This window comes from Nerophis ophidion, linkage group LG09, assembly GCF_033978795.1.
Source record: "Nerophis ophidion isolate RoL-2023_Sa linkage group LG09, RoL_Noph_v1.0, whole genome shotgun sequence".
Taxonomy (NCBI): domain Eukaryota; kingdom Metazoa; phylum Chordata; class Actinopteri; order Syngnathiformes; family Syngnathidae; genus Nerophis; species Nerophis ophidion.
Window position 1 is genome coordinate 73,100,200 of NC_084619.1, and position 10,000 is coordinate 73,110,199.

General features: G+C 42.9%; 1 protein-coding gene across 3 annotated transcripts in view; it reads left to right on the forward strand.

Annotated features, from left to right (window-relative positions):
- Positions 1-10,000, forward strand: part of dlg5a (discs, large homolog 5a (Drosophila)) — a 211,297-nt gene that overhangs the window by 178,788 nt on the left and 22,509 nt on the right. For all 3 annotated transcript variants that reach the window (XM_061911763.1, XM_061911764.1, XM_061911765.1), the window contains 3 exons: positions 1-40; positions 103-286; positions 6,963-7,111. The exon at positions 1-40 is cut by the window's left edge and continues 125 nt beyond it. In XM_061911763.1, the coding sequence (XP_061767747.1) occupies positions 1-40; positions 103-286; positions 6,963-7,111 (373 nt within the window). The remainder of the gene's footprint in view (positions 41-102; positions 287-6,962; positions 7,112-10,000) is intronic.

Genomic DNA, 10,000 nt, shown 5'->3' on the forward strand with positions numbered 1-10,000 from the left:
AACAGACCACGCCCACCACCAGCCCCCGCAACTACGCCAGGTAAATAAAAAGGCTGTTCCCGCCAGTAATAACGAGCCTAAAACGCGCCACTTTCTACGCAGAATGCATTCTGACGGCAACAAGAAGGCGGTGGAGCCCCGACTGGTGACGGTGCTCAGGCCTGGCGTGGAGGTGGGGGTCACGCTCTGTGGGGGGAACCTGCGGGGCGTCTACATAGAAAGCCTGGATGAGGACAGCCCTGCCAGAGGAGCTGATGGGTTGCGTCCTGGTGACCTCATTCTGGAGGTATGATTAAGTTAAAGTACCAATGATTGTCACACACACACTAAGTGTGGCAAAATTATTCCCTGCATTTGACCCGTCACCCTTGTTCACCCCCTGGGAGGTGAGGGGAGCAGTGGGCAGCAGCGTTACCACGCCCGGGAATCATTTTTGGTGATTTAACCCCCAATTCCAAGCCTTAATGCAGGGAGGTAATTGGACCCATTTTTATATACCCAGCCGGGGTTTGAACTCACAACCTTCTGATCTCAGGGCGGATAAACTAACCACTAGACCAGTGGTTCTCAAATGGGGGTACTTGAAGGTATGCCAAGGGGTACGTGAGATTTTTTAAAAATATTCTAAAAATAGCAGCAATTCAAAAATCCTTTATAAATATATTTAGCAGAGGTGTGGACTCGAGTCACATGACTTGGACTCAAGTCAGACTCGAGTCACATGACTTGGACTCAAGTCAGACCCGAGTCATGAATTTGATGACTTTTAGACTCGACTTGACAAAATGTAAAAAGACTCGCTACTCGACTTTGACTTTAACATCAATGACTTGGGACTTGACTTGGACTTGAGCCTTTTGACTTGACATGACTTGCAACTTTACCCAAAACCCAACAATTAAAAAGTTACTCAGGAGCGCTCCGTATCTTCCATTGTGTACGCGTGCCTGTCAACACGTGTGCGATGACAGTGTGCGCGCTACCTGTCAGAACAACGGCCAATCAAATTACATCCACGTTATTTTCGTCACACGGCATTCAGCCAATCAAATAGCAGGAAAACCAAGCAGAACTGCTCTCAAACAACAGAAGAATAAGTGAGGAAAATGATGCCATAAAGTGTTTCGTTCGGGTATTAAAACTACGACTTGGTCAACAAAACAAAACAGGAATTGCTGTGTGCAAATCATGCGGTTGGAAGATTACAGACGGAGACGCAACAACTTCCAACTTTGTTCGACATTTGAAGTTGCACAAAGAAGGGTACATTTTTTGCACAAAGAAGGGTACATTTTGAATGTAAGTGAAGTGAAGTGAATTATATTTATATAGCGCTTTTCTCAAGTGACTCAAAGCGCTTTACATAGTGACACCCAATATCTCAGTTATATTTAAACCAGAAAGAAGAGTGTCAAAGGTGCTATTTTGGTAGTAATAACTACTTTTGACAATGAAAACGTACTAAGCTGGACAGTACCGTTTGGTGGAAACTAGAGATGTCCGATAATGGCTTTTTTGACGATATCCGATATTGTCCAACTCTTAATTACCGATATCAACCGATACCGTTTTATAAAGTCGTGGAATGAACACATTATTATGCTTAATTTTGTTGTGATGCCCCCGCTGGATGCATTAAACAATGTAACAAGGTTTTCCAAAATAAATCAACTCAAGTTATGGGCACTGCCATATTTATATTTGAAGTCACAAAGACTATTATTTTTTTTTACCATGCCTCAAAACAGCAGTTTGGAATTAGGGACATGCTCTCCCTGAGAGAGCATGAGGAGGTTGAGGTGGGCGGGGTTGGAGCGAGGGGGGGAGAGTTAGTGCTGCAAGGGTTTCTTGGGGTTTGTTCTGTTGTGTTTACGTTGTGGATGTTCTCCCGAAATGTGTTAGTCATTCTTGTTTGGTGTGGGTTCACAGTGTGGGGCATATTTGTCTATCCATCCATTTTCTACCGCTTATTCCCTTTTGGGGTGGCGGGGGGCGCTGGCGCCTATCTCAGCTACAATCGGGCGGAAGGCGGGGTACACCCTGAACAAGTCGCCACCTCATCGCGGGGCCAACACAGATAGACAGACAACATTCACACTCACATTCACACACTAGGGACCATTTTAGTGTTGCCAATCAACCTATCCCCAGGTGCATGTCCTTGGAAGTGGGAGGGGCCTATCCCCAGGTGCATGTCTTTGGAAGTGGGAGGAAGCCGGAGTACCCGGAGGGAACCCACGCATTCACGGGGAGAACATGCAAACTCCACACAGAAAGATCCCGAGCCTGGATTTGAACCCAGGACTGCAGGAACTTCGTACTGTGAGGCAGACGCACTAACCCCTCTTGTTAAAGTTGTTTGTACGGCCACCCTCAGTGTGACCTGTATGGCTGTTGACCAAGAAAGCTTTGCATTCACTTGTGTGGGTGAAAAGCCGCAGGTATTATGCGATTGGGCCGGCACGCAAAGCTAACATTTATTGGCTGAGTAATGTAAATTTTATTTGTTGTGTAGTTAATTCAGTGAGGCTGTAAACTCACTGCTAACGTTAGAACCATAGACCTCCTTTAATAGACGCAGCATCGAGCGCTACTGCCTGTTGCCGCTGACGTGACGCGCGGCCGCCATCTTGGAGTGGTGATCCGCTCCACTCAGGGCAATTCCTTTGGCAGGAGCCATGAACTGTCAGCACATCCAACCATCCATCATCTTCCGCTTATCCGAGGTCGGGTCGCGGGGGCAACAGCCTAAGCAGGGAAACCCAGACTTCCCTCTCCCCAGCCACTTCGTCTAGCTCTTCCCGGGGGATCCCGAGGCGTTCCCAGGCCAGCCGGGAGACATAGTCTTCCCAACGTGTCCTGGGTCTTCCCCGTGGCCTCCTACCGGTTGGACGTGCCCTAAACACCTCCCTAGGGAGGCGTTCGGGTGGCATCCTGACCAGATGCCCGAACCACCTCATCTGGCTCCTCTCGATGTGGAGGAGCAGCGGCTTTACTTTGAGTTCCTCCCGGATGGCAGAGCTTCTCACCCTATCTCTAAGGGAGAGACCCAAACTCATTTGGGCCGCTTGTACCCGTGATCTTATCCTTTCGGTCATGACCCAAAGCTCATGACCATAGGTGAGGATGGGAACGTAGATCGACCGGTAAATTGAGAGCTTTGCCTTCCGGCTCAGCTCCTTCTTCACCACAACGGATCGATACAACGTCCGCATTACTGAAGACGCCGCACCGATCCGCCTGTCGATCTCACGATCCACTCTTCCCTCACTCGTGAACAAGACTCCTAGGTACTTGAACTCCTCCACTTGGGGCAGGGTCTCCTCCCCACCCCGGAGATGGCACTCCACCCTTTTCCGGGCGAGAACCATGGACTCGGACTTGGAGGTGCTGATTCTCATTCCGGTCGCTTCACACTCGGCTGCGAACCGATCCAGCGAGAGCTGAAGATCCCGGTCAGATGAAGCCATCAGGACCACATCATCTGCAAAAAGCAGAGACCTAATCCTGCGGTCACCAAACCGGAACCCCTCAACGCCTTGACTGTGCCTAGAAATTCTGTCCATAAAAGTTATGAACAGAATCGGTGACAAAGGACAGCCTTGGCGGAGTCCAACCCTCACTGGAAATGTGTTCGACTTACTGCCAGCAATGCGGACCAAGCTCTGACACTGATCATACAGGGAGCGGACCGCCACAATAAGACAGTCCGATAGCCCACAGGACTTCCCGAGGGACACGGTCGAATGCCTTCTCCAAGTCCACAAAGCACATGTAGACTGGTTGGGCAAACTCCCATGCACCCTCAAGAACCCTGCCGAGAGTATAGAGCTGGTCCACAGTTCCACGACCAGGACAAAAACCACACTGTTCCTCCTGAATCCGAGGTTGGACTATCCGACGTAGCCTCCTCTCCAGTACACCTGAATAAACCTTACCGGGAAGGCTGAGGAGTGTGATCCCACCATAGTTGGAACACACCCTCCGGTCCCCCTTCTTAAAGAGAGGAACCACCACCCCGGTCTGCCAATCCAGAGGTACCGCCCCCGATGTCCACGCGATGCTGCAAAGTCTTGTCAACCAAGACAGCCCCACAGCATCCAGAGCCTTAAGAAACTCCGGGCGGATCTCGTCCACCCCTGTCAGCACATTTAATTCATTTTACCTCACTGAATACCACTGATACTCACGCGCTTTTTTGTCATACGTGTAACTATGATGAAGGACACATGTCTTGGCGTGTTCATAATTTGCTTAACAGTAATAGAATATTCTTATATGCTATAAGTGACCAGACAGACGTCTGAGATCAAAACTGGGAATATAATCCCAGAGAAGGGGGGAAAAAAACAGTCAGCTATTTTTAAGGTGAAGAAACAATATGATTAGGTTATATATACATGTGTATATCCTACATAAACAATGTATGAATACATTAGATATCTATATATCTTACGGACCTATAGACCAGTGGTTCTCACATGATATATTTTTTAAACATTTTAAAAATAGCAACAATTCAAAATCCTTTATAAATATATTTATTGAATAATACTTCAACAAAATATGAATGTAAGTTCATAAACTGTGAAAAGAAATGCAACAATGCAATATTCAGTGTTGACAGCTAGATTTTTTGTGGACATGTTCCATAAATATTGATGTAAATGATTGATTTTTTTGTGAAGAAATGTTTAGAATGAAGTTGATGAATCCAGATGGATCTCTATTACAATCCCCAAAGAAGGCACTTTAAGTTGATTACTTTTATGTGTATAAATCTTTATAATTGAATCACTTGTTTATTTTCTAACAAGTTTTTAGTTATTTTATATCTTTTTTTTTTCAAATAGTTCAAGAAACTTTCCCCATAGTTCAAGAAAGACCACTACAAATGAGCAATATTTTGCACTGTTATACAATTTAATAAATCAGAAACTGATGACATAGTGCTGTATTTTACTTCTTTATCTCTTTTTTTCCAACCAAAAATGTTTTACTCTGATTAGGGGGTACTTGAATTAAAAAAAAATGTTCACACTGAAAAAAGGTTGAGAACCACTGCACTAGGCCACTGAGCAGGATGGATGTTTCTTGATTATTATTGCATGTGGAACAACTTTTCTGATGCACTAACAGCATCATACAATATAATTCAGTGGTTTTCAAGCTTTTTTCAGTGATGTACCCCCTGTGAACATTTTTTTATTCAAGTACCCCCTAATCAGAGCAAAGCATTTTTGGTTGAAAAAAGAGATAAAGAAGTAAAATACAGCACTATGTCATCAGTTTCTGATTTATTAAACTGTGCAAAATATTGCTCATTTGTAGTGGTCTTTCTTGAACTATTTGTGAAAAAAGATATAAAAATAACTACAAACTTCTTGAAAAATAAACAAGTGATTCAATTATAAAGATTTCTCCACATAGAAGTAATCATCAACTTAAAGTGCCCTCTTTGGGGATTGTAATAGAGATCCTTCTGGATTCATCAACTTCATTCTAAACATTTCTTTACAAAAAAATACATCTTTAATGACAATATTTATGGAACATGTCCAGAAAAAATCTAGCTGTCAACACTGAATATTGCATTGTTGCATTTCTTTTCACAGTTTATGAACTTACATTCATATTTTGTTGATTATATTTGTATTGCTGTTGTGTGTGTGTGACGATTGCTGACATTTTCTTCGTCGCTCACGCGAATGAGATAAATATTTGATATTTTACGGTAATGTGTTAATAAGTTCACACATAAGTCGCTCCGGAGTAAAGTATACGTATGGCCAAACTATGAACAAAATGTTGACTTCCATCCATTTTCTACCGCTTATTCCCTTTTGGGGTCGCGGGGGGCGCTGGCGCCTATCTCAGCTACAATCGGGCGGAAGGCAGGGTACACCCTGGACAAGTCCAGAAGCCAGTAAAATGTTGACTTATATTCTGAAAAATATGGTAATAAAGAAGGAAAAAAACATTTAAGTCGCACTGGAGTATAAGTCACATCCATCCATCCATTTTCTACCGCTTATTCCCTTTCGGGGTCGCGGGGGGCGCTGGCGCCTATCTCAGCTACAATCGGGCAGAAGGCAGGGTACACCCTGGACAAGTCGCCACCTCATCGCAGGGCCAACACAGATAGACAGACAACATTCACACACTAGGGCCAATTTAGTGTTGCCAATCAACCTATCCCCAGGTGCATGTCTTTGGAAGTGGGAGGAGTCTATCCCCAGGTGCATGTCTTTGGAAGTGGGAGGAGTCTATCCCCAGGTGCATGTCTTTGGAAGTGGGAGGAAGCCGGAGTACCCGGAGGGAACCCACGCATTCACGGGGAAAACATGCAAACTCCACACAGAAAGATCCCAAGCCTGGATTTGAACCCAGGACTGCAGGAACTTCGTATTGTGAGGCAGACGCACTAACCCCTCTGCCACCGTGAAGCCCTATAAGTCACATTATTTGGGGAAATGTATTTGATAAAAGCCAACACCAAGAATAGACATTTGAAAGGCAACTTAAAATGATCAGTCTCCTAGCTTCCACAAATGTTCAAGCACAGATAAAAGGAGCTTTGTTTATTATTTATTCATTTTTTCGCTCGTCATGATTGCTCATTGATCTCGCCGTCTGCCTCCTTTCATTCCACACGGGCGATCTACGCACGCGTGCGATGCCAAATCATAAATAATGAAGCATTCCTGGCACGCTCCCCGCTCCCCTCAAAGGAGCTGGCTTGATGAAATTAGCATGCAGCTCCGTCACCTTTCTGCACGGCGCCGCTCTGTCCTTCAATCTTCCCCTCTCTTTGCTCCGGGGCCCGAATCAATATGGCGCCACTTTAATTCAGCTGAAAGCCTACGTCGCCCACCTAGATGGAGCCCACCGTGTCTCGCTTAAGCGCAAACACGCACGATCCTCCTGTTTAATAATAACACTGTTGTCATTCCCCCCTGCAGTACAACACGGTGAATATGAAGAATAAGACGGCGGAGGAAGTGTATGTTGAAATGCTGAAGCCGGCCGAGTCGGTCACTTTGAAGGTGCAGCATCGACCGGATGACTTCCACGTGCTCAAAGATGTTCCTGGCGATGGCTTTTATATCAGGTGTGACAACACTGTCCTTGTACACACACACACTTATCACACACTAGCTCCGTGTTTGAGTAGCACTCTGTGTAAGTGTAACCGGTGGTCTTTTCCTCTGCGTTGTGTGTTGATTATGAAGACCACCGACACCATGGGTTTCTCCACTGCACTTTGTCCCTTCGTCGAGCTCCTCTCCCGTTATCGTAGACAAAAAGGGAAGTTGGAGGGCGTGTCTAACGCATAGAAAAAGACAGGTGTCACAGTAACTATTGCAGTAGGAGGGACAACGAGACAATGGTTCCACATTGACATTGACAATACAATCGGCAAGATAGGATGGAGCTAGACCGTGTAGTATTTTATACGTAAGTAGTAAAACCTTAAAGTCACATCTTAAGTGCACAGGAAGCCAGTGCAGGTGAGCCAGTATAGGTATATATGTATGTATATATGTATATAAAGGTATATACAGTAAAGGTATATATGTATGTATATATGTATATAAAGGTATATACAGTATAGGTATATATGTATGTATATATGTATATGAAGGTATATACAGTATAGGTATATATGTATGTATATATGTATATAAAGGTATATACAGTACAGGTATATATGTAGGTATATATGTATATAAAGGTATATACAGTATAGGTATATATGTATATAAAGGTATATACAGTATAGGTATATATATGTATGTATATATGTATATAAAGGTATATACAGTAAAGGTATATATGTAGGTATATATGTATATAAAGGTATATACAGTATAGGTATATATATGTATGTATATATGTATATAAAGGTATATACAGTATAGGTATATATGTATATAAAGGTATATACAGTATAGGTATATATGTATGTATATATGTATATAAAGGTATATACAGTATAGGTATATATGTATGTATATATGTATATAAAGGTATATACAGTACAGGCGTAATGTGATCAAACTTTCTTGTTCTTGTCAAAAGTCTAGCAGCCGCATTTTGTACCAACTGTAATCTTTTAATGCTAGACATGGGGAGACCCGAAAATAATACGTTACAGTAATCGAGACGAGACGTAACAAACGCATGGATAATGATCTCAGCGTCTTTAGTGGACAGAACGGAGCGAATTTTAGCGATATTGCGGAGATGAAAGAAGGCCGTTTTAGTAACGCTTTTAATGTGTGCCTCAAAGGAGAGAGTTGGGTGGAAGATAATACCCAGATTCTTTACCGTGTCGCCTTGTTTAATTGTTTGGTTGTCATATGTTAGAGTTGTATTATTAAATAGAGGTCGGTGTCTAGCAGGACCGATAATCAGCATTTCCGTTTTTTTGGCGTTGAGTTGCAAAAAGTTAGCGGACATCCATTGTTTAATTTCATTAAGACACGCCTCCAGCTGACTACAGTCCGGCGTGTTGGTCAGCTTTAGGGGAGTGTAGAGTTGGTTCTCCACTGCACTTAACTGATAACACAGAATACAATTGTCATCAAATACTTTGTGCCTTCGTCGAGCCCCTCTCCCGTTATCGTAGACAAAAAGGGAAGTTGGAGGGCGTGTCTAACGCATATAAAAAGACAGGTGTCACAGTAATTATTGCAGTAGGAGGGACAACGAGACAATGGTTCCACATTGACAAAACATCAAACAATATTCAGGTATTTACATGTAACTTACCTATTTTGTGTAATTATAACAATAATAAAACTTTAGAAAATACTAGGGGTGGGCAAATTAATGCGTTAATTACGCGTTAACTCGTCAATCTATTAACGCCGACAATTATTTTATCGCACATTTGCGTATGTTGTTTACATGCTTTTATTTTGTTAACGCCTTTTCTTAACAAGATGGCGTCGAGGGGCTCTTGGTAAAGATGGAACATTTGGCAAAAATACCGGACAATTCTGCAAATTTCATGTCTGGCTTACAGCGTGGTCACTCCGGGATCACTTACGACCGCCAGACAATTCTGAATGTGGATAGATCGGGCCGTTTTGGACTGAATGAGGCGTGCTTGCTAGACCGGCTAGCTAGCATGGGAATACTTTGCCGGCTACATCCAGCGGCCTGTGAAGCAGCGGAGTATATGTGTTGTCTGTCTATTTATGAATAATGCAGACCAGGAGTGTTGGCTGAGTTCTTAACGTTTGCTTTCAGAGCGTGCATATCACAACATACAAGATGCCGGCATGGCGACACAACCTAGCATGCTAGTCACTCCTGTTGCATGCTGGGTAGGGTAGTTCTTTTTTTCCCTGGCTCATAACATCACAATATAGTACCATGTATATGATGCGTTCAGTTTATCGAAGCACCAATCGGAAAATTCCCATCATATCAATTCCTAGATATGGTCATAATTATTTTAAGTGCACTACGCAGAATAAACACAACATTATTAATATTGCTACTACGGATAATTTGCTCAAAAATTCCCTAAAACAGCCCACTACCTATAATATAGGTTTTTTTAAACATAAGATCCCTGATAAAAAAAATGTTTCTGCTGTTACCTCAGAAATTGCCTGTTCAGATGTTATGATTGTGGCTCAGAGATTTGTATGTAGATTATATTTATTTTCCATAACAAACAGGATAACTTAAATACCCTGGCAGTGGCAATAAGCTTAAATGTTTGTATTTACATTTTTGGAGTTGATTTTCATCAAATATGCTATTTAAACTGCTACTGTTTAACAAGGACTGATTTAAATTGTGTTTGCACAACAAATGTTTTGGTGCTTTTGTTCATGTGGGAGAATATTCCAATAAAGGTGCACTACACACTACTTTTGAATTCATTATTGGGCTTTGCGTGTACAAAGCAGTTAATCGCGATTAATCGGATAAATAGTGTGATTAACTTCGATTAAATTTTAATCGTTGCCCAGCCCTAGAA